At 40.2% G+C, this 27,307-nt stretch overlaps 1 protein-coding gene across 2 annotated transcripts in view; it reads left to right on the top strand.

The window, feature by feature from the left end:
• The window catches only part of LOC109039332 (lachesin), a 159,842-nt gene that overhangs the window by 81,701 nt on the left and 50,834 nt on the right, over nucleotides 1-27,307 (top strand). For both annotated transcript variants that reach the window (XM_072300101.1, XM_072300100.1), the window contains exons 3-4: nucleotides 15,035-15,168; nucleotides 16,074-16,281. In XM_072300101.1, the coding sequence (XP_072156202.1) occupies nucleotides 15,035-15,168; nucleotides 16,074-16,281 (342 nt within the window). The remainder of the gene's footprint in view (nucleotides 1-15,034; nucleotides 15,169-16,073; nucleotides 16,282-27,307) is intronic.

The following is a 27,307-nucleotide window of genomic DNA, read 5'->3' on the forward strand; positions in this document are numbered from 1 at the left end:
TTCATTGTTATTGCTGGGATCTATTTCTATATAATTAAGAATATCTGTGGTGGCGTCACCCTCATTAGCGTCTATCCAAGGAGAGGGATTGAATCTGCATCATCCCGCCCAACACGAAATATTGCAGCAATATTGCAGCAATATTGTCAATATTGAAACAATATTGTCATGTAAATATTTCCTTAAATACACTGCAGAAATATGTTGACAATATTGCTAAAATATTTCATGACAATATTGTAACAATATATTTATAAAAATGTTTTAAATATATTTACAAAATATATTTATGTAATTACTTTTAAAACAGTTTGTAAAATATATTTACAAAATATTTTAAAATTATTTTAGAAATATTAGTTTAAAAATATTTGTTTAATATTATGTTAAAAATATTTTATAAATATTTTTGTAATATTTAAAAATTAATTGCTAAAATGGCAAAAAATGGTTTGCGATTTCTGCAATTTGCTTTTTTTGCTAAAATGCCCACCCTCGTGGCGAGAACGACAAAACAATTTGCAAAAGTGGTAATTTTATTGTGCGAAAATGGCAAACTATACTTTTGCGAAATTAACATTACTAGTTTATGCTATTATGGCTAAAATTTTTGCTAGATTTTCAAAATGTTTGCCAAATTAGCGTATGGTTTTGCTCTGTTTACCAATTATTTTGCGGAACTTACTAAAATCAATCGCTAGAAAAAAGAAAGGGGGGGGGGAAGAAAAGACAAAAAGAAGGGAAAAAAATAAATAACATAACATAAATACATCGACATAAACTCAAACTAGGAAAAAGCTCAAATAATTAAAACTGGAAAAAGACGCAATTATAAAAAACAGTAATTTGGTAAAGAAAAAAATGAGAGAGAGTTAAAAAAACGAAAATTTGTAATACATGAATAGGAATATGTTGAGTACAATTAATAAAGAATTTGAAACACAAATTACAGGATGAAATAAAAAATAATAAATAAATAATAAATAATAAATTCTGGTAAAATATTATAAGAATCCGTCAATAAACAAACATATTACGGACTCAGAGGCCTGCGATAGTTAAGAGATTGAATTTACGGGCCCATTTACATCAAGCCTGGCTGGTCTGGTGGTAAAGTACTGGACTTCGGATATCAACTCCATCCCGAGGCGTGGGTTCTAATCCCGACTAGGACGGCGCGGATTTTAAGGTCAGTAACAACTCTACGATCCATAACCTGGACGCATGTGTACATTAGAAAGAAAATTAGTACCAAAGACGTCTCCTAGAGTGCGCGCACACGGATATGGAATATGATAACCTCATCGCAAGTAAATATTTTTAAAATATATTATCAATATTACCTTGACAATATTGCTGCAATATTGTCAGGGGGGCGGACAACAAACTATTGCAGCAATATTATTTCGATATTGTTAAAATATTGTTAAAATGTTTTTGACAATATTTCAGCAATATTTTTAAAATATTTCCGTGTTGGGCGGGATGGAGAAGAAACAGGCTTAAGCCTAAAATTTGTAGTGATTAAAGATGAAAATATTCAATGATTTTTCGGGGGAAATTCATTGTCAGTTTAGGAACACATTTTGTCATACAACCAATCGAATTGAGGAATGAGGATTTTGACTAGCATTGCGTACACTAGATTCGAGGACTCCTGCTTACGCCACAAGCAGTGGCGTGGCGTGTTTTGTGATAAATCGATTGATTTTTCATTTAGACCCATGGAAAAGGATCAATAGCCAGAACGTTTGCAACGAAAACCTTTTCAATCGATTCTTCACAACAGTTTCAAATGGGGAAATACCTATAATCGATCATTCACGACCCGCCACTGGTCAGAAGCGTGTCCTCACGGAGGGAAGTGATAATAAAGCCGCATGAAAGCGTCACCGCATTACTGACTTGAAATGTATTAAAAGGGCACAAGACAAAACTTCAATTTTACATGAAATTATTACAGTAAAGATGATAGAGGTAGGATGAAAACATTTTCCAATGACTGACAGCGGTTCAAGAATTAAACTATTACAACATAACGCACTATATTTTTTAAAACTTTATCGGCACTATGAACACATGACTTCGAATTCGGCCCGCCCGAAATGGCCATCATGTAAAAAATAAAAGTAAGTAATTTATAATCGGTTTCGGAAAAAATTTCAATTAGCATCAAGTCATGTGTCAAAAATTGAACTTAAAAACTGCACGTACCTTCGACTGCGAAGCAGCCAACAGAAAGATAAGCAGCTAAATAACCGCGAAATACAGCTAAATGCCTATTAGGTATTGCTTGAGGGTTTTAATTAATGAAGTTTCTCGCGGCGCACATGTTGGCAACATCGTCAACGACAAAAGTCGACAAGTGGAGGTATATGCCGAAAAACACCAAACAACGAACGTTTACGGATTCTGCACGAGCTTTCTTATTAAAAAACTTTTCCCCTCCCTACTTCCCACTTTCCACTTGAGACTTTCCAGCCAAGTGGCGGGAAAGGGGACGCAACTATCACCGCGCGTTGCTCGGATGGGTGCGCGGGGGACGAGGGTGGCTGGAGGGGGGCGGGCGGGGCGGGGGTGACTGGTGGACGATTTCGATTCCTGTAAATATAACGGCAAAAAATATCAACTCTCGGCACACATGTACACAAACAGGAGCGGCAAGGGTGGCGGTGCGGTAGAGGAAGTGAAAAACGTATAAACGACCACGGCTGTGACGAGAGTTTCCTCGGGTTGTCATGTTTCCACAAAACCACCCTCGAACTCCTTCCAAGGCTCTGTGTAAACGTAATATTTTCGATAATGATACTCGCGAGTCGCTTCGCGAGCAAGGGTTATCTTCTTGAGAGTTAACTCTGCTCTGACATTTTCTGTAAAGTCTTTTCGACTCGAGTCTTCTTCTTCTGAATCGGAGGACGAAAAGAAAAAGAATGAGAGGAGGAGTAAGAAAAAAAGGAACATCAAAAAGAGAGGGAAGAACGCACGTTGCAATGTAATGGAAAATGGAGGAAAGAGAGACGAGGAAAAAACAATACTTCTCTCTCTCTTTTTAGTCATCTTTCTTTACTGTTCCCTTTCTACATCTCTACTCCTTCCTTTTTCCTTCCTTTCATCCTTTTTTTCTGCGTTTTCTTCTTCTTCTGCCCTCTCTTTCTTCTGCGTCTTCTTCTCCCTCCTCTTCTGCTTCCTCCCTCTTTTTTTCCGCTTCTTCTTTTATTCTGTTTCATTTCTCCCCCACTTCCCCCTCCTATTTTCCAACTTCGTGCATTCTATTGGTAAAAAAAAATAAAACGAACTGAATCAATCGCAACATAATTATGTCGGACCCTTGAAATAGTTGTACATTGAAATTTCAAAATCACATTTTTGGACCTCATTGAAGCCTCTCTATTTTGAGTTATGCCTCTGTGGGCCAAAGTCCCTTTTCCCGTGAATTTCCACCATATCATTTTTATTTCTTAATTTCTTTCCTCCAACCTTCGTTCCATTCTGCAAACATTTCCTATCTTTACTTGCAATATATTACTGCTTGACAAAACGTCTTACCTTGTTCTAAGGTGTGTTAAGCACACTCGTCTTTTTGAATCCTAAAATCTTAGTGGGAAGCGCCGCGTGATGACATAGATTCATCCCACCCCAGATTCACACCACACAATCTTCAACGTGGAGAGACGCACCCAATCTCACGCTCTATTTTGCAAGCCCAGGCATTGTCCGCTGCTCCGCATTCAGTGTTCCAAGCTTGCTCAAGTTAGCTTACAGCTGATGAAACGAGTAAGCCATTATACGCGCGAGGAAAACAATAAAGGAGGAGTATGACTTGACACGCTTGACTTGGAATATAACTTGGTAGCTGGAATTAAGAATTCCGGTCGTTGTAACCTATTCTTCACCTCCATCTCGAACCGCGAACCGTAATACCAATTGTCGAGCCATGGTCATGCATTGGAGGCGTTCATAAAATACGTAACGCTCTGAGGAGGAGGGGGGTCAAAGCCTGCGTTACGGGTGAATTACATGGAGGAAGTAGAAGTTTAGGGCTACACGGAAATAAAAATGTTAGGGCTAATCCTTTGAAATTTTGGACTACCCCATTTTGTTGGACGTTATGGGCATATACAAACGGGTTGAAGCGGAAACGGAGCAATCCTATTGGTTGAAACGGATGGTTCTAAAATGATGGACAAACTATACAATTTCTCGTGGGTTGCCGTTAGTTAATCTGTTACATACCTACTTTGTCCATCGCAACCATCGCTTCCACTAATAGGATCATTCCATTTACTCTTTGTCTTCAGCTTTGTCTATCAATCTTAATAATCAGCCTGCTGACCCATTTTTCAAGGTGCGGAAACTTCCGAGTTTTTTCTCTTCGTGCAGAGCGTGAACCCGTAACATTGGCAATTGGCATATTGTTTCATTTTTAATGTGAAGGAATACATTCGACGTTAATATTTGTGAAGATTTTCTGGATAACAACTGTTCAAAAATGAGGCTTTAATTGTTCAGAGAAGCTTGAAAGGAGGCGAGGAAAGCAGGCAATCCGGGTCTCGCGTATTTTGTACGCAATCCGATGCCACACCGCGCGGTTCGTGAAGGAATACGGTGACAAGCGATACGCCGAACTTCAACCCTTTTTTTTGGAGGACCTTTTTCGAACGTTGTCACGCTTCAGCACATAATGAACATAGACAAACAACAAAATCCGCTTATTTACTCAATGTAAATATTATTAATTTAGAGAGGGAAGATATCAGTAACTTTTTCTAAATGTCTAGTGTGGTATGTAATTTTGATTGCTACAGCAAAATTCTTTGGAAAGTCTATTTTATAGAAACTTTTGTAGGGGACAGCCACAAGACAATTTTAAAAAAATGATAAAAATCGAGAACTCACTTGCGCTATGTTACTTTAGTTCGGACATTATGATTTGAGTTCGCTGCCGGCTGATGATGGGGCCATCTCAACCCCGAAACGCGTCCCAACTAAAGTAACATAGTGCAAGTGAGTTCGCGATTTTTATCATTTTTTATAAAGTCTATATTCCACAAAAAAAAAAAAAACACCCCACCGTTCAGTTTTGCTATAATTTATTCATAACATGAACAAGTAAAGGCGATGTTGCGCAAAAAATACTTTAAGCCTGTTACCACCATGAATTTTTTTTTACGAATTTTAAAAGGCTCGTCGAAGATTCAATTCAGAAGTTGCATTGAGAAGTGTCTACTTATGAATGAAAAAACTGAAAAACGTATATTCGATTTTATATAGTGGAATTCAGATTGCGTGGTGTTTAAAATTGTTTCATCAACTCCATCAATTAAACAACATGAAATCTTCAAGAACATTAAGATTTGAATTCTAAATGGGAACGATAAAAGGAATAAAGTGGAGTTTTATTAGCTGGAATCATTCTTTTCTGGGTTTCTGCAGTCTCATTTAATTTAAAAGTTGCCCCGGTTTTTTTTAATCAAAAGGGATGAGGTAAAATAGCTCGAAGCTCGAAGCTTTTCGACATCCTACACAAGTCGTCGCATACCTTTTTTACGACGGAGATAATTTTTGACACGGAAGACTTCCACCTGTTATCAGTTTCATCGTGCTCAAAGGAATCTTTTAATTTTCGTTCCAAGAAACAGCGGAGTCTTTGTGAAGCATTTGTGCCCCTGTGATCTTCTTTAAATGCCGAATCAAACACTCTAGTGATGATTTGTATGCTCAATTTTGCAAAATGTAGCAATTTGCATCTTAGATTTATTTCACGAGATAGTGGATGTTGAGTGGTTTGAAATTGTGAGCTTGCTCGAGCTAGAAAGTTAAATTACAACCAATTGATTGTATCGTAATAAAATTCGCCCACAGTATGAAACATTGTACCGAAAACCATAAGTCAGTAACTCAGAGTGAGTCACTAATGGCAATACAGTATCCGTAAATGTACTTACTTGGATAAATTCGTTTCCCGAACACTTTTTACTTTCATACAAGAATATACTTATGCAAGTGTCGTCAATTTGTTTATTTATGCATGAGATTAGAGGACAAATCAGTACAATTTTCTATAAGAAATGCCTCTAAGTAAAAATGCAATTCGCGAGAGGAAATTTTGCAACATTGGAATGTAGTTACGTTCTTTCGAGAGGGGAACGAATTTGCTTTGGTAAAACCGATGCACTTAAAATATTATAGTAGAGAGAAAAAATTCAACTGCTCATATTAATAATTAGAAGAAATAGAAGAATATATACCTATTTAAGCACTGTCATACAATTCAAGGAGCATAATCATTGCCTTCTTTTGAAATTTCCAAAATTTTATCAATTTGCAACACACTTTTATTTAGTATGTAGTTGTAGGTACTCTAAAAATTGAGACCCTTTATAATATAAAAATGAAATGGAATAGTGAACTCTCATTTAAAATCTACAGAAATCCGACTACTCAGGCAGGAATATAAATATATAAAAAAAGGACAACGGCGACTTTCAGCCAGTTCGGCGTTTTCAATCAATAAGTCTGGCATTCCTAATTATTTATATAGCTTCGACATAAAACTGCTTGACTTTGTTCACAAGCTAAATAAAAATTGATAATTTTTCACTTCAAATATTCCCAACGGCCTGGACATGATTGAGCTTTTCGCGTGATTGAATTCTATTAAACTTATTTTAATTCTGATAGCATCCATTTCCGATGATTGCATTTTCGTAGGATTCCCTCTAAACGTTTTAATGAATTCCAGGCGCTCATATCCAATACTTCATTCCAATGCACGAATCTACATTATCCCGCTTTTGCTTCATTCTCTGCAAAAATTCCTTAAAATGCAACACCTACTTTGTTTAGAAGGTTTCAAATGAAATAATTCCGGAGTATTCCGAGAAAATTACGCTTAACAAATCATTTCCAATTTTGCGTGACCACTTGTATTCTCATATATGAGTCAGTAATGTTTATAATAACCCATATCTTTACGTTATGTGTCACTGAAAAAATAGGCCGAGGCTGACAACAATGAGTTACGGCCAATATCAGGTCTACGTGACCTCAAGCAGTCAAGCCAAGAAATTCCAACGCCACTCTTAGGATCTCGGTAGTGGAAGCTCGAAATTTTACAGCCATACGCGGATGGAAAAAAAAGAATGTTAGAGGTCAGTAGATTCCTGATTTTATTTGGTATCCAAGATATTTGGTAGAGTGCTAGATGTGCCGAAGAGCTTTATACATATGTATAATCTAGTAACCACCAGCATTCCTGTATATCTACGTAGGAGCGAAAAATTACATTTCCACCCGAATGTTTGAGGTCCAACACTGATAAATAAAATAATTGTGGCTTTCATAATCCAATATAGTATACTCCAGATCCTACTTACTTTCATAGTTGTGGTCTTTTGGTAACATATGTTAATTTTGTGGTGACAAATAGTTCGGTTCCGGCAATAACGCCTCGGTCCTACTAACAATGGTGCACTGCAATCACAACGGTAATAATTGACACCACAAAACTAACGTAGTAACGACGCTTAGAAAAGCAGATAGGGACTAAAATCCATTGCGAGCATTGTACGATCGACAACGATTCTTTCTTCTTATTTTCTTCGTTCTTAAGGGAGTCCTCAACAGAACTAAATGAGAAAAAGATTTACTATTTATATTAAACCAACCCAAAAAAATAAAGGAATTCCAGAAAGGAAAGCCAAATGGTTGAAAGTTAGGGTCCTACCCGTGTAAGAAGGTTGGTTCTTTCGGGTCTAAAGGGCTCCATATTTTGACGTGTCCGCACTCTTCCCATGTGCTGTACTCAAAATATCAATTTTACCCAGCCGCTCTTCTAACATATTATCTCTCCTCTGTTTCTAAAGTTTCTCTCAAATCTAATGCTGCATCGTTGTTCCTAATCTCGCCAAACATAGTGCGGCCGCCGCACCGGTCGGCGGGAAACTCACATTAGTGCCTACAAGACTGCAGGAATACTTCACGCACTGCGCAAAAAGCATATTAGCGCCTACAAGAGTGCACGAATACTTCACGCATTGCGCAAAACACACTTCAGTCGCTGCTGGTCGGCATGCAACGTATCTGGGCAATTCTACGAAAACTGTCCAATTTGACTTCCAAAAAACTAAAAAGTCAACTTGATTATTTTGAATCGAGGGTTTGTATCCCCAGTCATCAATTTCAATTGCTGACATTGAGCTACGAAGACAGGCTTTGAATTTGTCGTCGTATGCATTGTTCTTCATGGGAAATAGAGGAAAAAAGATAAAGAAGTGATCGAAAATGTTGTGACGGAGTATCTCAAACCTTTTTAACGAGCTTGTCGTTTCAGAAACTTTTTTTGAGGAGGGGGGGGCGATGGGTATTAAGTTACACCAACCAGCAATCACGGGGAAGGAGCGCTAAGATCAAAGTTAAAATCATATATAGAAATATATGAAATTTAAAAAAAAAGGTAAAAACGGGGGCTAATAAAAGCGGGAAAGGTACCGCGAGTAATATTCGAACGGCCGTTAATGAAAAAAACAAAATATCGAGTGGAGCAGGAAGCTCGAACCCGAAGCGCGATCAAAGCGGGAGCCGTCCCCGGAGATGAGTCCGGGACGTTTAACCAACGTCACGGAGCTCGCGTTTCGGGCCGACGCGGCAGCTATGTCGCGTCTTCTTTGTTCGGCGACAGCGAGCGTTCGACATGTGCATTATTTCGAATCAATTTCCTCTCAGTTCATTCCGATTCCGCCGAAACACTTCATCCCCGTCTGAGCCCCCCCCCCCCCCCCCCCTCGCCCCCCACCCCCGCCCCCGCTAGCGCCCCTTGAACCCCGTGCACAGAGTTTATCTAGCTCCGCCGGTGTGCGGCAAATCCATCTTTCGATCCGCGACGACCGCGGTGACGCGACGGCGTGGAGAAAGGAAAGGGGGCCGCATGCCGAATGCTGGTAATTGCCCGGCTTTGATGTTAAATGATTTCCAATTGCGTTTGTCATCATCGGCGACACATGCGGCTTCTGCGCCCCCCGTCGCCGTTTCCGGGATCCGCCACTAAGCCGGAAATGGCGCCCACGTCCCGCTTTCCTTTGTCCGAGCCCAGCCTCCTCGACCGCGAGCTTCCGTGAAAAATCACGCCTTATTCTTCCTCTCGTCGCCTGGCTTCCTTTTTTCACCTCTGTCTCACTTGATCCCTCTTCGCGCGATAAGAGAGATAAAAATGGACCCCGTTTGCAAAAAAGAAGGAAAAAATGGACCAATTTTTATTTCATCCCTCCTCACTCTCCCCCTTCTCTTCTTTTTTTGTAGGAAGAGGGGATCCTCGTTGTCAGTCGTTAGGGATTTCATGGAAGTTAATGAGAATCGTCGTAGATTATGGTTCTATTCTTGGAACTGGTCTTCAAAGATATCACTGAAAAAAAGTTCGGTAGATCCGAAGTAGTTAGGATGATATGGATCCAGGTTTTGTTCGGTGCATACAACCGAGTTATTCGGCTTGCTCAACCAAACTGTTCGGCCCGCTCGACCGAACTATAAGGATTTGTTATAGTTCGGTTACACAAACCGAGGAGTTTAGTCGAACAGACCTTCATGGAAATCAATCATGCATAGAGAAAAAAGGAGGTGTTAGCATCTTGAGTCTTTTCCCCCCGGAACGTAGGTCGTTACAGTATGGCGTCGCAATATTCTAGAAAATCCGGAATTCAGAGTATGAAAAACGGACCATAACGTCCCTTTTTTTAGCTTAGATCGACTCAAAATATGATTTCAGACACTTTATATGGAGTGATTTTTTTCCATAAACGACAACACATCTAAGAATATCGATGATGAACACTGTCCATACCGACCTAAGTCATCAACAGAGTTCAAGATTCCGAAATGTGAAAATCTACTTTTTTTCTCTATGAAAAGCAATAATCGGTGTCGCTGTTTATTGTTGCATTCACTTTAGTTGCTCAGATTAATTGCTCTGAAAGAATCGCATCACAATTCATTTCAGTAAATGAATGTTTCCTCCGAGGAGTTAATGTGAAAATCTGTACATTCGTTTCTTACGAAGAGAAGAGACCGGAGCAAATCGTCGCCCCTCTGGCGTGAGGGCGTATCTTGATTTCTGCATGAGCCCTAGAAAGCATGGGCCTTTATGTAAAACAGGTCTCACTTCGAAATTGAGATACGCCCTTACGTCAGAGGGCCGACGAAATGAAGCCGGAGGAATGGTTTCCTATATCAAGAGATTCCCAATATCCACGTACCGATCGGTTTGCGACGTTCCAGACTTCTTGTCGAGCTTTATTTTCAAATTGAAGACGATTGAAAAACGACGATTCTCAAAAACTGCCGTGAATTTCCTTTTATTTTTTATGCGAGGGTAATTTTGTGGATACTTAAAAAATCTGAAAATTTCAAGGAAAAATGTAAATCACTTTCTTCTAAAAAGAATATGTTTCGAGACGAAATTTTGCAACTCTCGAATGTTCATACGGCGTTTTTCCTTAGCACAGCAGAGTAGATACCTACATAGCAAAAGTATTACTGCGTGTGTGACACTCGAAAACCCATCAGGCCTTCACGGATTCCTCCGCGAGTAAAGTTACAGCCCAGAAGGGCAGCCAACCTATGAATTCAAATTATCCAGAACGATCTATTGTTGCAATTGTTACAGCTTGTCTTTGTGTGCACATATTTGACTAAGTTTTTGCATACATTTACTCGTTTTTGGGAAGAACGCTCATTTCTGACATACTTCGCCATCATCTTTGTTTGAATTGGAGTCTTAAGATTGGCAGTGAAATTTTGTGTGTTAGAGGGCTGGCTGTCCTTTTGGGCCCAAAGCCCTCCTTGAAATGATCTGTCCAAACCCTTGCTATCTTTGTGTTAAAATAGGTCAATCATCGCAGTGCTCAGTAAATTAGAGCCGCCAATTTTAGAGGAGGTGCCTTGTGTAAGTTACCTCTACAGTGCTGCTAAGATTATCTAAGTTTCTTGAGTTTAATTATTCTGATCATAGGCGTAGCTAGGTCATTTTGCTTGAATTTATTTTGAAATTTTTGAAAAGATTATTGAAATTTTAACTCTATTTAAGCGCATTTCGAGGCACTTGTGGCGCTAATCTTCCTTCGATTTCTGTCTTAAAATCACCCAGTTTTATGCATTTTTAGGTTAAAATACTTTGAAAATGTTGCATTCAACAGGTTATACTATTTGTAAGCATATGTTAGGCATGGTTGACTAACATACTGAATACATACTAACATGCTACATGTTTACTGATTGCCGAAATATTTACTTTCTATCTGTGACGCATGAAAAATGCAAATATTAAAAGGTAAAGAAGAAAAAGAAAACACTGTTTGTAATGCTTCTTTTGATGGTATCAGCTTGCTGCGTGCAGTAAAAATGAGTAAACTAACAATGTGTTGCGTTCAGTTAGAACACGCAACTAACCTCCCGTAGAAACGAGAAGTATAGCCAGATTTGAAGGCGTTCAAAGCGTTTGGTTGGGTCACGCAACTAAACTAACCTCCCGGCAAAGTGGGAGGTATCGCCAGATTTGAAGGCGTTCTAAGAGTTCGGTTGGGTCACGCAACTAAACTAACCTCCCGGCAAAGCGGGAAGTATCGCCAGATTCGAAGGCGTTCTAAGAGTTCGGTTGGGTCACGCAACTAAACTACCCTCCCGATATCAGCTTGCTGCGTGCAGTAAAAATGAGTAAACTAACAATGTGTTGCGTTCAGTTAGAACACGCAACTAACCTCCCGGAGAAACGAGATGTATAGCCAGATTTGAAGGTGTTCTAAGCGTTCAGTTGGGTCACGCAACTAAATTACCCTCCCGATAAAGCGGAATGTATAGCCAGTATTTGAAGGCTCTCCCGGAGTTCACAAACTAAGCGTTCACTAAAACTTGCCAGGTTCAAAAAGATTTTCAGGCAGAACTATCATTTATTTCAGTCATATAAGATTAAGCAGACAACTGCGATGTGAGCCTTATAAATGCATTTTATCTTTTGCACCAAGGAACTAAAAGCTCTGGCTCATCCAAAAAAAGCGGAGGACGAAAATCGGTCTTTGAGTTCGAAAATCGTTGAGTCAATTTTCGTCTTCGTTGGATGATTAGTGGCATGGCATGCTTTGATATAACCATACCATACCATAGTAATCGATTCTTTACCACAGCGTCAAATGAGGAAATATCAATAATCGATCATTCACGCCTTATGCCACTGAAGACCCTTTATATTTTACGATGGCTCAATGGTGTGCTTCATTTCAACAGGTCTTGTAATCATTCAATAGAATGTAGTCGGGCGATTTGGCGTCTGCCGCGAAAGTAAATAATACGACTTGCCCTCGTAATGCCGCGTCACCTTGGTTCACGCAGTGCATTTTAATCACGTCACCGACGCTGACTCGATCTGAAGTCTGTGGTCTGGAAGGCGCTCTTTCCCTCAAACGGAAACCGAGAGTAAAAGGGAACCCGCTATTAAAGGACCTTTTTGAGAGTCTTTCCTCGACAATCGAAACCCTAGATGTGCTGCATTGTTGCCGTTTTGACCCGAGTGACTCCATGTTATTTCGTCACCTTCCAGGCAAAGTATCACAAGCGCCATGCGACGTTTAAAAATTTCCGCCGCCATTTTATTTCTTTACGGAGAAATTGTTGGTTGAATCTGTTTGGAAATTTCACTAAATTTTATCGGCAGCACAAAGAAAATTCAGTGAAATTTTCGGACAGCTTCGTTGAACAATTTCTCTGTAAAAAAATAAAATGGCGGCGGAAATTTTTAAGCGTCGCATGGCGCTTGTGATACTTTGCCTGGAAGGTGACGGTTTCACGTCTCACTCCTTTCAAAGAAGGGAGAGAGGACTTAATCGGTAAAAATTAAACAGCGTTCATAATTAATTTTCTGAATGAGATTTCGTTAATCATGATTAGGAAATAATTTTTGATCGCAAAAAGCTTCTTGGAAAGTTGGGGAGGCTAGTTTGTTCTTTCAGATCTTTTTGAACTGAAAACGCGACGTTTCGAAATACTTTCACTGGCGAAAAAAAATGGGCGTGGAAGCCGTAGTTACGGGAGGCTCACTACCGTAGGTTCGGAGCTCTGAGTGCCGGAGCCGTATAGCTCTGACTGTCTGCTCCGGGTGCAGTGGCCGGAGCAACGGGTATTGCACCCGTAACTTTTCGCTTCTGAGCCCGCAGCGGATTATTTTACTTTATTTTTCATGTTTATGATAAGAGCAGATGCTCTGAACCAAATAAAATATTTCAATAATTGTTCTGTTTCGTCCGCCAATAAGAGTAAACCTGCCTCGAATAAGCCGCTTCTGTGTGGCAAAACTACTTCCCAATACTGATAAGTTACCCTCAAAATGGAGTTTTCATTGAACCCTTGTCAATTTTTAGCACCAATAATTCGCTCAGAATTTTGTTTGTGAACTATCCGTCGCGTATATTATTTTCCACTTGAAATTCTGAAGTTGACGTGAGATACGTACGTAGCTAAAATTTTACGGGTGCATTTCTGCATGCAAGCAATGTAGGGCCAAAGTGCGAGCCAAGTCATGGGTATATTATATCCTCATCGATGTTCACTCTCGTACATAAGCATAACGAATTTCGAAAATTTCAGGAACGAATAATTTCCAAAAATTAGATTGGAGGACAGCGCGCCACCCGCCACCCCCACTCATATTTCTGGGATGAGGCTTAAACTCGATTAGCTTTTTATCGCAGTGAGCTTAAGCCCGGTTGTTAAACCTCTAACCTGACTAGCAAGCTATCGGCTGAGTCATTGCCCTCCCCCTACCATCACTTTTCGCAAAGCTCGTGTCTTGTATAATTAGTTCGGCTGCATTTTTCCGGAGCTTTTAATGTCAAGTGCGCCTTTTTATTAAATTCAACCGTGTTTGTAGGTCAGCGGAAAGATAATGGAGGCAGGCCCTGAGGAAGGGGTGGCTCGGCAAGGGATACATTGTGAGGTGAGGGCTGTTTGCTATAATGGAGCTGTAATTACGCAGGTTGAAAGGGCTTTGAGGGCCTTTCAAAATGGGATTCCTACCCCCTTACACTCAGTGTCAGGCAATTAACCTAGGAGTGCCTCCATGAGTGGAATCTTAATATTCCGAGTCAGAAATATAATCTCTGATTTCAGGTCTCTCCTGGTTTTTAAGATTAGACTTGATACGGACATGTTTTTTTTATTTATTTCATAGATCGCAAAGAGTATAGAGCCGTAATGTAAATGGGAGAGCTGACGCCATGTTCTATCGACGAGTTCCGAGCCCAGTGTGAGCCGAGCTTGGGTCACTTTTTAGATACATGTTCGATCCAAAATGGCGGTGTGGAATACGTGATAATTCCTATCTAATTCTTTGTTTACATCGGATGGCCGGGTCCCCGTGTATCAAAGACAATCGATTATGTATGCTAAAAGTGACCCGGCGTCACTCAGGTCAGGAGTCTCGGAATTCGGGACCTGGAAAATGCTTAGAAGTGGCTCCAACTCTCCCACTTACAATACGACTCTATGTTCTCTATGATACATCGTCACCTTTCGGCCAAAGTATCACAAGCGCCATGCGACGTTTAAAAATTGCTACCGATATTGTATTTTTTCACAGGGAAATGGTTTAACGAAGCTGTCCGAAATTTTAATTAGATATTTTTTGCGCTGCCGATACATTTCAGCCGATACATTATCAAACGGATTCAACCAACGATTTCTCTGTAAAAAAATGAAATGGCGTCGGAAATGTTCAAACGTCGCATGGCGCTTGTGATACTTTGATGGGAGGGTGACAATATGATGCAATGAAGGGAGGATGGAATTAGTCTGTTTAAGTTATCATTGAATTTATATTTTTCACGCTAGACGCTTATAAATCGGCAAAAAATAATACAATCCATCGGAATACCACATTTCTGTGTCATAGTTTATCGCACACATGTTTCGAGATTGAGGGATGTATGAAAGGTATGAAAAATATGGGACATCTGATGTAATTTGTCATCGACTTCATTATTTATTTTGATTTCAGAGGACCCAGAAGCGCACAATCTGCGACACCAACGGTTGCAGCCGGAATTCGCTGGCCCTATTGATAACCTTACAGTTCCAGTCGGCAAAGAAGTCTCTCTAAGTTGCGTTGTGAACAATTTGGGCGAGCATAAGGTATTAAAAATAGATATTAACCTCTCTCGTATAAGAATCTTACTGTTCTAACTCGTTTAGATTAGCCTGTCCTATAAATGTTTTAAATTCTTGCAACTGATCAAACCTCATTGTGACAGCTTCATCAGCATTATAAGTTAAACAAGCGTGATACAACTATATCAACTCCCAAGTGGCTCAAATTGCATAGCTTCTGAATTGAAGGATAAATGTGTGCCAAATTATTGAGCACTTTGGTACGCTTATTATAAGCTTACCAATCGTTCACTTATTTACTTATTCACGAAAGCTTAATTTTTACTAAATTTTAAAATTTAAAATAATCTAAAATTTAAACTAATCTCTAAACCGAATGTAAACATTTCAACGCTTGAATACTTTAGGCTTGGGGTGAAACAAGGCAAAATGAAGAATCACTATTGCTAGGCGTTTCTTGGCCTACTAAACGCATCCCCAAAACTTTTAAAAAATTTCAAGAAATTTCACGCGAGTAAATTTCGTGAAATTGTCCATCTCTGATCATGATGTTTAAATTTGTCCAGGGATGCATGCTAACAGAAAAATTAAAACCGCAATAACGATTTGAATAGACCGTATTCGATAACGGTTCGATGTATCGTTTCGTTCAAAACAATAGCACATAACCTCAAACCAAACTGTAAGGATTTAAGTTGGAAAAGCTGAAAATGAGAAAATTCCTAACAATTTCACTTTAAATTGGCATTAGGTACGCAAAAGAATAAAAAATCTGTTACAAAAGACCCGTTCTCTCAGATTTCTGAATTTACTTTTGAGGCTATGTTTATATTTTGAACCAATCGATATCGATACAATCTCAGCTGTTTGATGTATCGAATACGATCTATAGCTTTTCCTGCGCGCATTGACATGCATTATTGCTTCAGGTTGGCTGGCTCAGGTCGAGGGACCAGACGATTCTGACCCTGCACACGCGGGTGGTGACTCACAGCCCTCGCATCTCGATATCTTTCGACAACCACAGGACGTTTACTCTCCACATCAGCCGCGTGAAGGAGTCCGATAAAGGCTGCTACATGTGCCAAGTCAACACGCCCGAGATGAAGAAACAGAGCGGGTGCATCGATGTTCACGGTAAGCTCTCCATTTTTATGGGATTCTCTATGCTAATGTCCTCACGTAAAAATCGTTTATCTAGTCTCACCTGAAACGAGCCATTGACCACTTTGACCCGACGACGCTGTTGTGCATGGTAAACCACGTTAAATCCATTTGCAGGGATGGAAGTAGATCCGCCATTTTCGAAGTATTACAAAAATATATGATAATAGATTTTTGGTTTTAGCCGAAGTGTTAGATTTGAATCATTAATACGGTACCTACTCCTTATTTACACATAAAATTGTTTGTTTTATTTCGTTACCCATTTCAACATAGTCTTCATTAGAAGTATTCAATTACCTGGACATTTGAAATCGTAATATTATTAAAAATTATCATAAATTCGGCTGTCGTTATCACAGCTCGTCACTTATCTCCAATCAAATCCAACACCTTAGCTAAATCCAAAAATCCATTGCAAATAATGGTGTTGCTAATAAATCTACTAAATTCAAATATCTATGGGTTTATTCTATCAAAGTTGTCGATGGATCGCCTTCAGAAATCATCTTTTCGACTGAGTTGGGAGAGCAGATCGGACATATTCAAAGCATGATACAAATTTTAGGTTTATTCCACCGATTTCGGCGATTAATTGCCTTCAAATGTAATCTTTTCGCCTGCATTTGAAAAGCCAGCTTGAAGCGGAGCATGCATTGCGAGAGCACGCCTCGCTCCATCGCGCCTTCAATTTTGCAGATACAACAACACGGGCATCCTACAAGTACGAATAGTTGTATCTTTGCGCCGTCTTCAAAGCGCTTCGTTTTCCTTGATCTGTTTCGAGAGAAGCGGGATTTTGATACCATTATCTGCGTCATGCCGGTGAACGATTGTATATTTATCTTTATAAGAAGATAATGAGAGGTAAAAAGTAATATTCAGCTCAAAATTGGAGGATTGCTTACTCTCTCTCAATCAAATTGAAAAGGGGAAATTGGGAGAGGTAAAAATTCACGAATTCTCACTCTCTCGTTACGGTTCAGCTGTGCCTCTAATTATTCAGTGAAACCTCATTTTGCGACTTATCAACATTACCATTTCAATATACAAGCATATTACACTTGAAAGTGTGCTGTGGTGACTTATTTTAGTGCCGTTGTGGCAGCAGCGTTTGCTAGTGTGTGAGCACTTTGTCATAACCATAAAATACATCTACCGAATGAGTGCAGCACCGCCATGCATATTCAAGTTGTCAAGATTTTTCTCCTTAACGCTCTTCACAAGCTGTAGCTTTCAGCAGCATGGATCTATCAATTCGCTAGGGCTATCTTACTTCCTATGTTATTTCCACGCAGTTTATACAATTTGTTTTTACAGTGATCTATACCTAGAAAATATTTACATTTTAGTATGATATATTTAATTTGATGATTAATAAATCGGAATCTGTGCAGGGCAGTGCTGGTTTAATTTTTTTGCTACAATTTCCTCTCAGTGCCAAGGCATTCTTCCTAAAACATTGTTTCCTATTACAAGTTTTCCTGATACTGTTCTCCTAATCAGGTTTTGCCCCATAGAATGAAATGTCCCGCTGCCTTTTTCCAACGGAACTTTGTTCTAATTTCCATAAAGAAAAATAAAATGACTCACAAGTCAAATATGTAAATTAAAATGGTGGGGCCGTCTCCGACATCCAATATGAGCTGCGAGGTTAGGTCGAAAAATTTTCTCTTTGCTCCACCAATGTTCAAGTTTTAATAACAATTAGGACAAATGAGGGGCTTGGAGGACAAGGCGCATAAGTGCTGTTTCTAAAAAAATTGAAATATTACTGATTCCAAGTAAAAATGATCTTAATGCATATACTATAAAAAATTCGCTTCCAAATTCCAATATTTAAGCCTCAAAAAGTCGGGTTGAACTTTCTTTCCGCCATAAGGATCCAAGTAACCTCCAAACTTCAAACGCGTTTTTCTCGAAATAGCAAAAACTGCACTTATGTGCGTTGTTCTCCAAGCCCCTCAAATATCTCTAGGAGAAAAGCCAGTAGAATATCTAATTCTTCGGTCCTACTGTGATGGGACAAATAACGAGTAGGAAAAAATTACTAGAAAAACTCGCAGTAGGAAAATAAATTTAAGGCAAATGACTTAGCACCTCGTTTTGTACAATTTTTTTTGCTCATCAAAATGAGTATTATCTGAAGTTTTACACAGGAAAATAAGACAGGATCGTCCCTGATGTATATGAAGGGTCTAGTTCCAAAAGCGGCAATCTTCATTGCCCTATCTAAAAATTGTGCGAGCATTATAATTTTAAAAGTGAAAGATCGGGAAAACCTCGAGTGTTGTTTTCTCGTGAATTTTCTGTTAATGAGCGAGAAAATTGAGGAGCTTTCCGGAAAAAGGGCACATGGCAAAAAATTGCGTTTGAGAGAAATGCATTTGAAGTTTTGGTCATTACTTCATGGTTACTGAAAGTGACTTTCATTCAAAATCGGGAGTCCAAAATGCGATGAAACGTACCATCAGTGGCCAGAAATTAATGATGGAAATGCATTTCTCTCAAACGCTATTTTTGCTATGTGCCCTTATTCCGGAAAGCTCCTCATCGGAAAATTGTAAAAACAGCTGGACGTTTAGATTGTTCCTCACAGAAAATTAATATGATTTCACAATTTTTAGAAAAGGCGATGGATATTGTCACTTTTGGAAATAGACGCCTCATATATCTGAGTATGAGTGTTTAGAGTTTAACCTTGGTTTTCAGCTCATTGCCAGACTTGCCTACTGCATCGAACCGTCTTCCTTGTCAGTTGATTTTCTCTCCCTGCCCCCCCCCCCCCTTTTTAACTCGTGTTTACGGTCCGCGTGGGGTTCGTTAATGAGGTAAGAGCCGTTGCACCCTTTCTAAAAACAACAGGTAGGCTAAAAGCAACTATTAGCAGAAAACCCTATCGAGCTTACTACCCCGACCGTGTAAACTCCACTCCGCGTTTTAAGCACGACAAAAGTTTCACGGAGTGTCACGGGTGTTGCTGGCAATGGGACATGTTAATGGCATCGGTTAAAAAAAATTGCGCATGTTGCACGCGATTATTATTATAATTTTTTTGAATACACGTATTGCGTCTCATTTCCATTAAATTGACTTTGAGTCTAATATTATCTAAATGACTCAATAATACAAGGGACACTTTCTTTTTCATTCTGATGATAACATTGAGAAATATCGAGCCAAATATAGCAAAAAGAACTGTCCCTTGCATCTCTGTCGTGCCGAGAAAAATGCATGCTGCAACAATAATATGTTGAGTAAAATTTTAGGTGTGGCGATGAGCGTTTCATGGTCGTGATAGTGTTGATTTAAAATGTTGACAGTTATTAGAATCATATCCCGGCAAGGAATTGTTAGTTGTCACAACGACAATTATACTCAGCCTAATTATCATAGCTTTCTCGAGACAATATTTTACCTGGCGCAACGGAGAACCTCCAAGTAAACGCTTTTCTTTGTCGTGACGAGTCTGATTATCCCAGTGAATGGAATGGACCAAAATTTAGGAAAATAAGTATGCCAGTGGTGTGGCGAGTTTTGCGATACATCGATTGATCTGCCATTTAAACCTAAAAAAAAGGAATCGAAAGGAAAGGAAAAGGATCGATAAACAATGTTTTCGCAATGAACACCACCATAATCGATTCTTTACCATACCATAGCTTCAAATGGGGAAATATCGATAATCGATCATTCATGCCACGCCACTGATCGTTAGATTGACGTTATTCACAATGTTTTTCAAGTAATAACGTTGCATCGCATGATTTACGGTAAGGAGTGTCTCTCTCCACCCGTACTATCCCACTTATAGGATACCGGATACCCCTCGCGCCATTATGGAACAAACAGTACTTCCATGAGTTGTACGCAACAGGTATATCATATGCTTTGGGCATGGGAGTGTATGACACTGCACCAAGTTGTATGGTCGAACCGACCGAGAAAAAGCGATTCAAAGTAACTCCAAGTAACCATAAACTCGTGAATGTTTAACTTTGCAGAAAAAGTAGTTCCTGAATATTAATAAACAGCTTCCTAACCGTGTGCTCGGTAATCTATGAGCGTCAATCACCTTATCAGTAAGCTTTGACATTGCAAAGAAACCCATCAAGTGTTGTTACCGGGCTGCACGGAGGCGTTACAGCAGCGCGAGTCCAGCGGGCAAATCTGCCGTGCTTAGGAAGAACGCCGTATGAACATCCGAGAGTTGCCAAATTTCCTTCACTGAAATGTCTATTTTTGAGGAAATTCATGAATATTTTTCTCTGAAATTTTCAGGAACTTCGGGTGAAATTGCGAGCAAAATTATCCGAAAAATCGGAAGAAAAATATTCATAAGTTTACCGGGAAAGTCATGTTTTATCAAAGGATATTTGGCAACGCCTGAAGGTTCATACGGCGTTTTTCCGTAGCACGGCAGATATGGCGCGAGGCTTTTTACAGAGCGTGGACCATTTTGTTTTGGCAACTGAGTGGATGTTTTATGGAGCCGCCGTAGCCGGAAGCGAGGGAGGGGGTCGATAGAGTTACGGATGCGGGCCGGAGTTCATAAAGCGAGTAAGACGCCAATCACGGGCCGGGCAGGTGGGGTGGCGGGAGGGTGCGGGGGCGGGGGCGGCCGGGGTCGAAAAGTTATGTCCATTGTTGGATCCGTCCGGCGGAGTCCTTAGCACGGTCGGCTCCGGCTGCTTTGTCTGCATAAATGGTCGTTTACTCGACTCAATAAACTCGCGTGATATCGCACATAAATTATACGCTGCTTCCTTTCGTGAGCCCTCAACTCCCGACCCCGGCTCCGGGCTGGTCAACGCTCGGCTCGCCACGCCGTTGCGTTGCCGCGTCATCCGCCTCCTCTCATCCTCGCCACCCCTCGCGGCAACCCTTCTACTCACCCACCCCCTCCCCCTTCGCGTGGTTTCGCCAATGAGATAATGCTTAGAATTTATACTTTTTCAATGAGAGACCCACTTCAGGAGCGTTCCGATTTTACGTTTCCGCCGTGAAATTAGCGTTGCGAAGTCGCCTCCTTCATTCGCGCAAGCTGGGGAAGAAAATTTCAAAACTTATAAATTGGACGTATTTCTATCAAAAGGACCTAAGCGCCATAGGGTGAGGAAGGTAGAGGGGGGCTTGGATTGGCGGCGGAATCGGGCGTCCGGCTTATTCCGTCCAATACTCGTAAATGCTTTTCCATGGCCCTTAGGTCCGTTTGACAGAACGCGCTATCCGGGATTCTAAATTCCTCAAAAGGAACTCAAATTGGCGCTTAGTTCCGTTTGATAGAAATACGTCCAATTGACAAATCAACTAATTTTCATGAAATTTTATTGATATTTCTCGGTGACATTTCCGAGGTATCTCAGTGGCTGAGGATCAATATATATTTATATTCTGATTTTACATGTCCACCGTGAAATTAGCGTTGCAAGGTCTCCTCCTTCATTCTCATAAATCGATGGCTGAGCTGGGGAAGAAAATTTCAAAACTTTCTATATAAATTGACAAATCAACTAATTTTCATGAAATTTTATTGATATTTCACGGTGACATTTCCGGGGTATTTCAGTGGCTGAGCATCAATATACACAGCTTATTCGCAACTGTCGATTTTACAGAGAGGAAGACTTCGCCACTTTTGTAATTTTGAGGTTAAGTATACAGGTTTGTTTTATACATTACATTTAGGCTCTCCCATACGGAGATGGATAAAAATAAAAAACATCAGCTTGCGTATTTTATACTGTAAAATGCAGCAAAGTTGCTGACTATTTTCCTCCAAAATTGTCAGGAAAGGCGCGTTGCTTATTAAGAGCAGAAAAAAGTTATGTGTGCCGCCAATTCCATTGGATTGAAAAAAAAAATTGTCTTTTATTTACGAGTCGACTTTCGAACTTTCCGTTCAATGTTTAGCTCCGTACATGGGAGAAAGGATAGGCGAATCGATGTAGTTAATCTAAACATTTTACGGTCTGATCGATAGTATGTGTCGTTTTGACAGAATTGTCACAAGATTGCGAAAGGTACATTTATTTAAAACTCTATGATTGGCAACCAGGCTTCGAGCTACGTCGTGGAGAGGGGGGGGGGGTGTTCGTTTTTCGAGGAGCTGTGGTCGATAAAAAGTTGGATTTACGATCACGAGAGGTTCAAGCCTTGCGCAAACACACCTGTTGAAAGCTACACCCTAGTTTAAAAGATTTACGAAAACTTGAATGGCGTGAGCCAAGAGCGTCCTCTGAGAACGTGAGTGGTTGATTCTTGTCAATTTAAAATCTTGCAGTGAATCCGCGTCCCTTGATCGAAATGAGGTTTCGAGAAGAATGACAAAAACTGAACTACCCACGTTCAATTTTCTTAAAATCACTCCTCTCGACCAAACAGGGTGAAATTATTTTCCGCGCTGTCTTGGATGTTGATGAAACCCTGAAAACGGTTTGACAACATTAACCGTCCCCGATAATGCCTCATTACTGCTCGTGCAAAAAAGAAAACAGTCCGGAAACCGCAAATTTCCATTCCAACGCCTGGAAACAACTATTCGTACCCTGTAGTTGCCCTTGTTGCATATCCAAAAAATGAAGGGGCACAATAACTTACTGTTTGCCTGCGGCCTACGGTAAAGAGACTATACGATCATAGGAGGGAGCGACTACAGTGGTACTGAAACGGTTTAGATTTTTATTTAAAGCTTTGTACATTCGTATATTTTTGTTGTTGTAATGTTTTTTGTTGTATATTATTCTTTCTGATGAATATTTATAGGTAGTTATCATAGTTTACTTGCCGGTGGATATTACTAAATCATGCCAGTTACGCATCAAGTGGTCTCAAAATCTTCCTCTGTGGAAAAATTCGAACATGAACACTTATTTTTCAACCATTCAGGTTCAACAATCGCTCCAGCGTGGTGTCCTGACTGAAACTAGAAATTATCCAAGGCCTAAGTTTACGAATATTTATTTGTCCAGTCAAATATGACGTTTGCTTTGTAATCAATTTGACAGTATCAAAGGATAGATAATCTACCGAAAAATTAGGAATATTTAACAACGAGGAAAACTTCAGCGCTATGCTTTTAGTTATTCATGAAGTGGTGACGCAAGTATGTTTTTCCTGTAGCTCTGACACAGCGGCGAGCTAAGAAGGAAAACACGTAATTTGACTATTTTGTAAATTCACTATCGTCCATTAACACTGATCCTGTAACACGCTTGACGGGCTTTTCGAAGTTCGTGCATGAGTTCGTAGTTTCCCTCACAAAAGAACGTATCTGCATTTCAATTTTGCCAAATTCCCTCTCGTGAATTGTATTTTTATCAGGAGAATCATGGGCATTTTTAACTGAAAATTTTAATGGTATTTCTTCTCATCTTAAAAAAAATCAGACAAATTTGGGAGTTAGAACACAAATAACGCAGGCACATGCCTGTAAAAAATTGAATTGTGTGAGTCAATCTTTAGCACTTTGACCGAATGGACGAAGAGAGACTAGCGAAAATTTGGATGACCAGACGGTTCTTAAAGTAAACAAGCATTGCTTGTAGTAATAGCAATTCCTTTCGATTAATATAACTAGGAGACCGGGTTAATATCCCTGTGCTAATCAAGGAATTGATACGAGGCTGGCTATTTTACATACTAGGGGGCTACGCCCCCTGGCCGCTACGCGGCCCAATCCCCTGAAGGCGCTCCGCGCCATCAATGGGCCGCTTCGCGGCCCTATTTTTACCCTCCTATCAGTGTTAGTTTTATTTTCCCCTAAAAATTACGATTATGATTTTAAAAATCGGTAGAACGCTCAAACGAACTATGACAAAAAGTATAAATTTACATTGTTTAAATGGGAGAATTCGCAACTTTACCACGTAATATAAAAAAACCTGGGCCATATTTTGAAAATCTGAAAAGAGTTGGCTCTATCTAGAGACAATTGCCCGTCGACAGCCGCAAAAATCATGAAAATCGGCCCGGTAGAACGCTGGAAACTAAGCGTCACCAGTTTCGAAAAATTAGGAGGTCTTGGAGCTTATAGTATAGATTATAGATTTTATCTATAGGGAAGCTTTTCAGCCATTCGTCTATCATCAGCCTACACAACATTTCGTGTTTTCACATTTTAAAAAACAAAAGAATAAAATGCACGAACTCTATACAATAAAAATACAAAGTACATGACATCATGATCAAATTTTACAAAATCTCAGGTAAAACCAAGAGAGACGAAGAGGCTAGTACTTTCGTAATGACAATCAACTGATTACAAGAAGGAAAACAGACCAAACTAGCTTGAATTCCTTGATTGGCACACGGATATTTACCCGGTTTCCTAATTATTAATGACCGGAGAACCTTTAGGGAAAAGATTACCTGGACGACCGCCCAAGAGATGGGCACAAATCTGGCTCTCTTCTCCTGAGTACGATTGAAGATTTAATGCTGTTTGTATTGATGTGTCAAGTCATTTATTTTTAGTGATGTTTAGATTTTTAATATTTAAATTGTTTGTTGTGCTCCATACTGAATGGCCTGACAAACAGGGCTATGCCCTAGTCGTTTGTGGAAGATGAGTCAATCTTGCAACCTCGGAACGGAACTAAACTGAAAAAAAAGATTGGTAGAATTTACTACTCCTTCACGCTGTATTTCACATAGCGTCAATTCAGATGAGTCAATTTTACCTAAGAGAAGGTAAACTTTAACCATTCCTCTTGCAAAATCGAATTTGAATCGGATGTATTTCTGCCAAACGGAACTATGTACATTATGAAGTGAGCTCTGTTATGCACAGGGCCGGATTAAGGGGGTGGCCACATGGGCCGCGGCCCATGGCGAAAAATCTATAAGGGGCGGCAAATTTTGCAAATTTTTAAATGTAGGTATGAAAACATTCGGATTTAGAAAAAAAAATTACAAGCTAGAAAAGGCGACGAAATCTCTAATTTTCTGAGGGTTTAGTAATTTCTACTTTTGTCGTCTTTCAGTGATACAAGAGACAGAACCTTTAATTAGTCGAGTTAAAGAGAGAAACCAAACACGCGATTTGGCCTGGAACGGCGCGACTTACCTAGAGAGAAATGATGACGAGGACTTAAGATTAAAAGGAGAAGCCCTCGGCGCGGCGGTTGGCATGTAACACATATTGTCGCCTACAAGACTGCACGAATACTTCACGCATTGCATCAAACACATTGCGAACAGCGTGAAACGGATAGCGCCTACAAGAATGCATGAATACCTCACGCATTGCGGCAAACACAGTGCGATCAGCGTGAGACGCATAGCGCCTACAAGACTGCGTGAATACTTCACGCATTGCGTAAAACACAGTGCGGTCTTCGAGGCGCGGCGGCGGAAGTTAAAATCATTAATCCACATTTATGTTTGTTCTTTCATAATTTTTTCGTTCATTTCTTATGAATGAAAGGCCTTATCCACACAGAGATAGGTTTACAAAACTTAACTTTCGCGCAAAGTTCCGTGAACTTTTGCTAGTAGTGTTGACAGGGCTTTCCCAAAAATGTGTTCAACACCAGGAAACGCGTATTATGCACCTTCCCCTGCTGGCACGTTCATTTGATGGTTTTCATTGATATTTCAAAACGAATGAGAAGGAGGCGGCAAAATACTAGCGGCCCATGGGCGGCAAGTAGGTAAATCCGGCCCTGGTTATGCATATATTCTTATCGGTCTCAGAGCTCATGTCTTCATGCACATAGTTCCGTTTGGCAGAAATGCGTCCGATTCACGCTGTGTAAGATACAGAGTGAAGGAATGGTAAATTCTACCAATATTTTTTTTCAGTGTACGTTCCTTCGTTTGGGAAACGACAAATTTATCGAAAGGTCAAGGATCGGACCAGAGACAAGAGCCCTCCACTCGTATCTCGGCTATTATGGGAAGCTTTTCCTTTCGGGACATCAACATTAAACTGTTGACTTACCTACATGATTGATGTTTAACAACGTGTTGACAGTTTCGTTTTGCAAACAAGCCAAAACAAGTCGTAATTTGGGAAACTTGTTTGGCTCATGACGTCACCCGAAGCTCATCATCCACCATGTAGGTGGGTCAACAGCCGAAAAACGAGTGATGTCTATTGCTCCCTTATAAGTGTCAGAAAGGAAGTTTTGAATCTCCGAAAGTAAAAACTTCCACCTGTCGCGAAGAGGCCAGTGGAGGGTCTCTTGTCTCTGGATCGGGCCGAGGATCCTGGAGGGTGAGTTTGGGGGTTAGGAGTCGGAGAGGGTGGTGCAAAAAACGGCAACAGTGCGGGAATGCGACCGGAGGCATGCGACCGCACCGGGAGGAGGTTAATAAGTTAGGATCTTAATAAGTCGTGGGCCACAACTTGGTCGGGTTTCCGTGGTTTTCGGCGTGCACGTCGCGCGTTTATCCGCGGCGAGATAACGCTTGCCCGCGCTACCACCGCCGCGCCCCCGGCGTCAAGACAAGCGCCGGCTCGCCCTGCCCCGGTCCCTCCGAGCCTCCAGCCGCTAAGTTTTTGACTTTTAAAAATATGGAGAGTCACGTCCGGCATTAAATTTCCCGGCTTCTCGCCGGAGGATCCACTACCCCCTCCCCATATTCAAGGGACGCGCGTCACCTGGAATGCCCTTACCCTCAACGGGGGATCTCCATGTTGCCACTCCAAGATAAGATGAGATAATAGATTGAGATACCGTGTGATTCTCATTACAGTAATTCTCAATGGAGATGTTGCATGTGTGAGGAATTTGCGATTTGACTATTCACTGGAAAAAAAAATATTGGATCTAGAGTCCAGACTCTTAAAAACATCGACAAGAAAAAGTACTCTTGATTCAGTTAGAATCTAGCTTAAATCAAGCACCAAGCCTCTTAATTTAAGCGGATTTCGTTTTGATTCATGCAAACATCCGATTGAATCAAGAGTATTTTTTCTCGTCAATGTTTTCAAGAGTCTGGACTCTAGATCCAATGTGATTTTTTTCCAGTGTTGATTCTCATGTAAAAGTTC

The sequence above is a fragment of the Bemisia tabaci genome, chromosome 4, assembly GCF_918797505.1.
Source record: "Bemisia tabaci chromosome 4, PGI_BMITA_v3".
Taxonomy (NCBI): Eukaryota; Metazoa; Arthropoda; class Insecta; order Hemiptera; family Aleyrodidae; genus Bemisia; species Bemisia tabaci.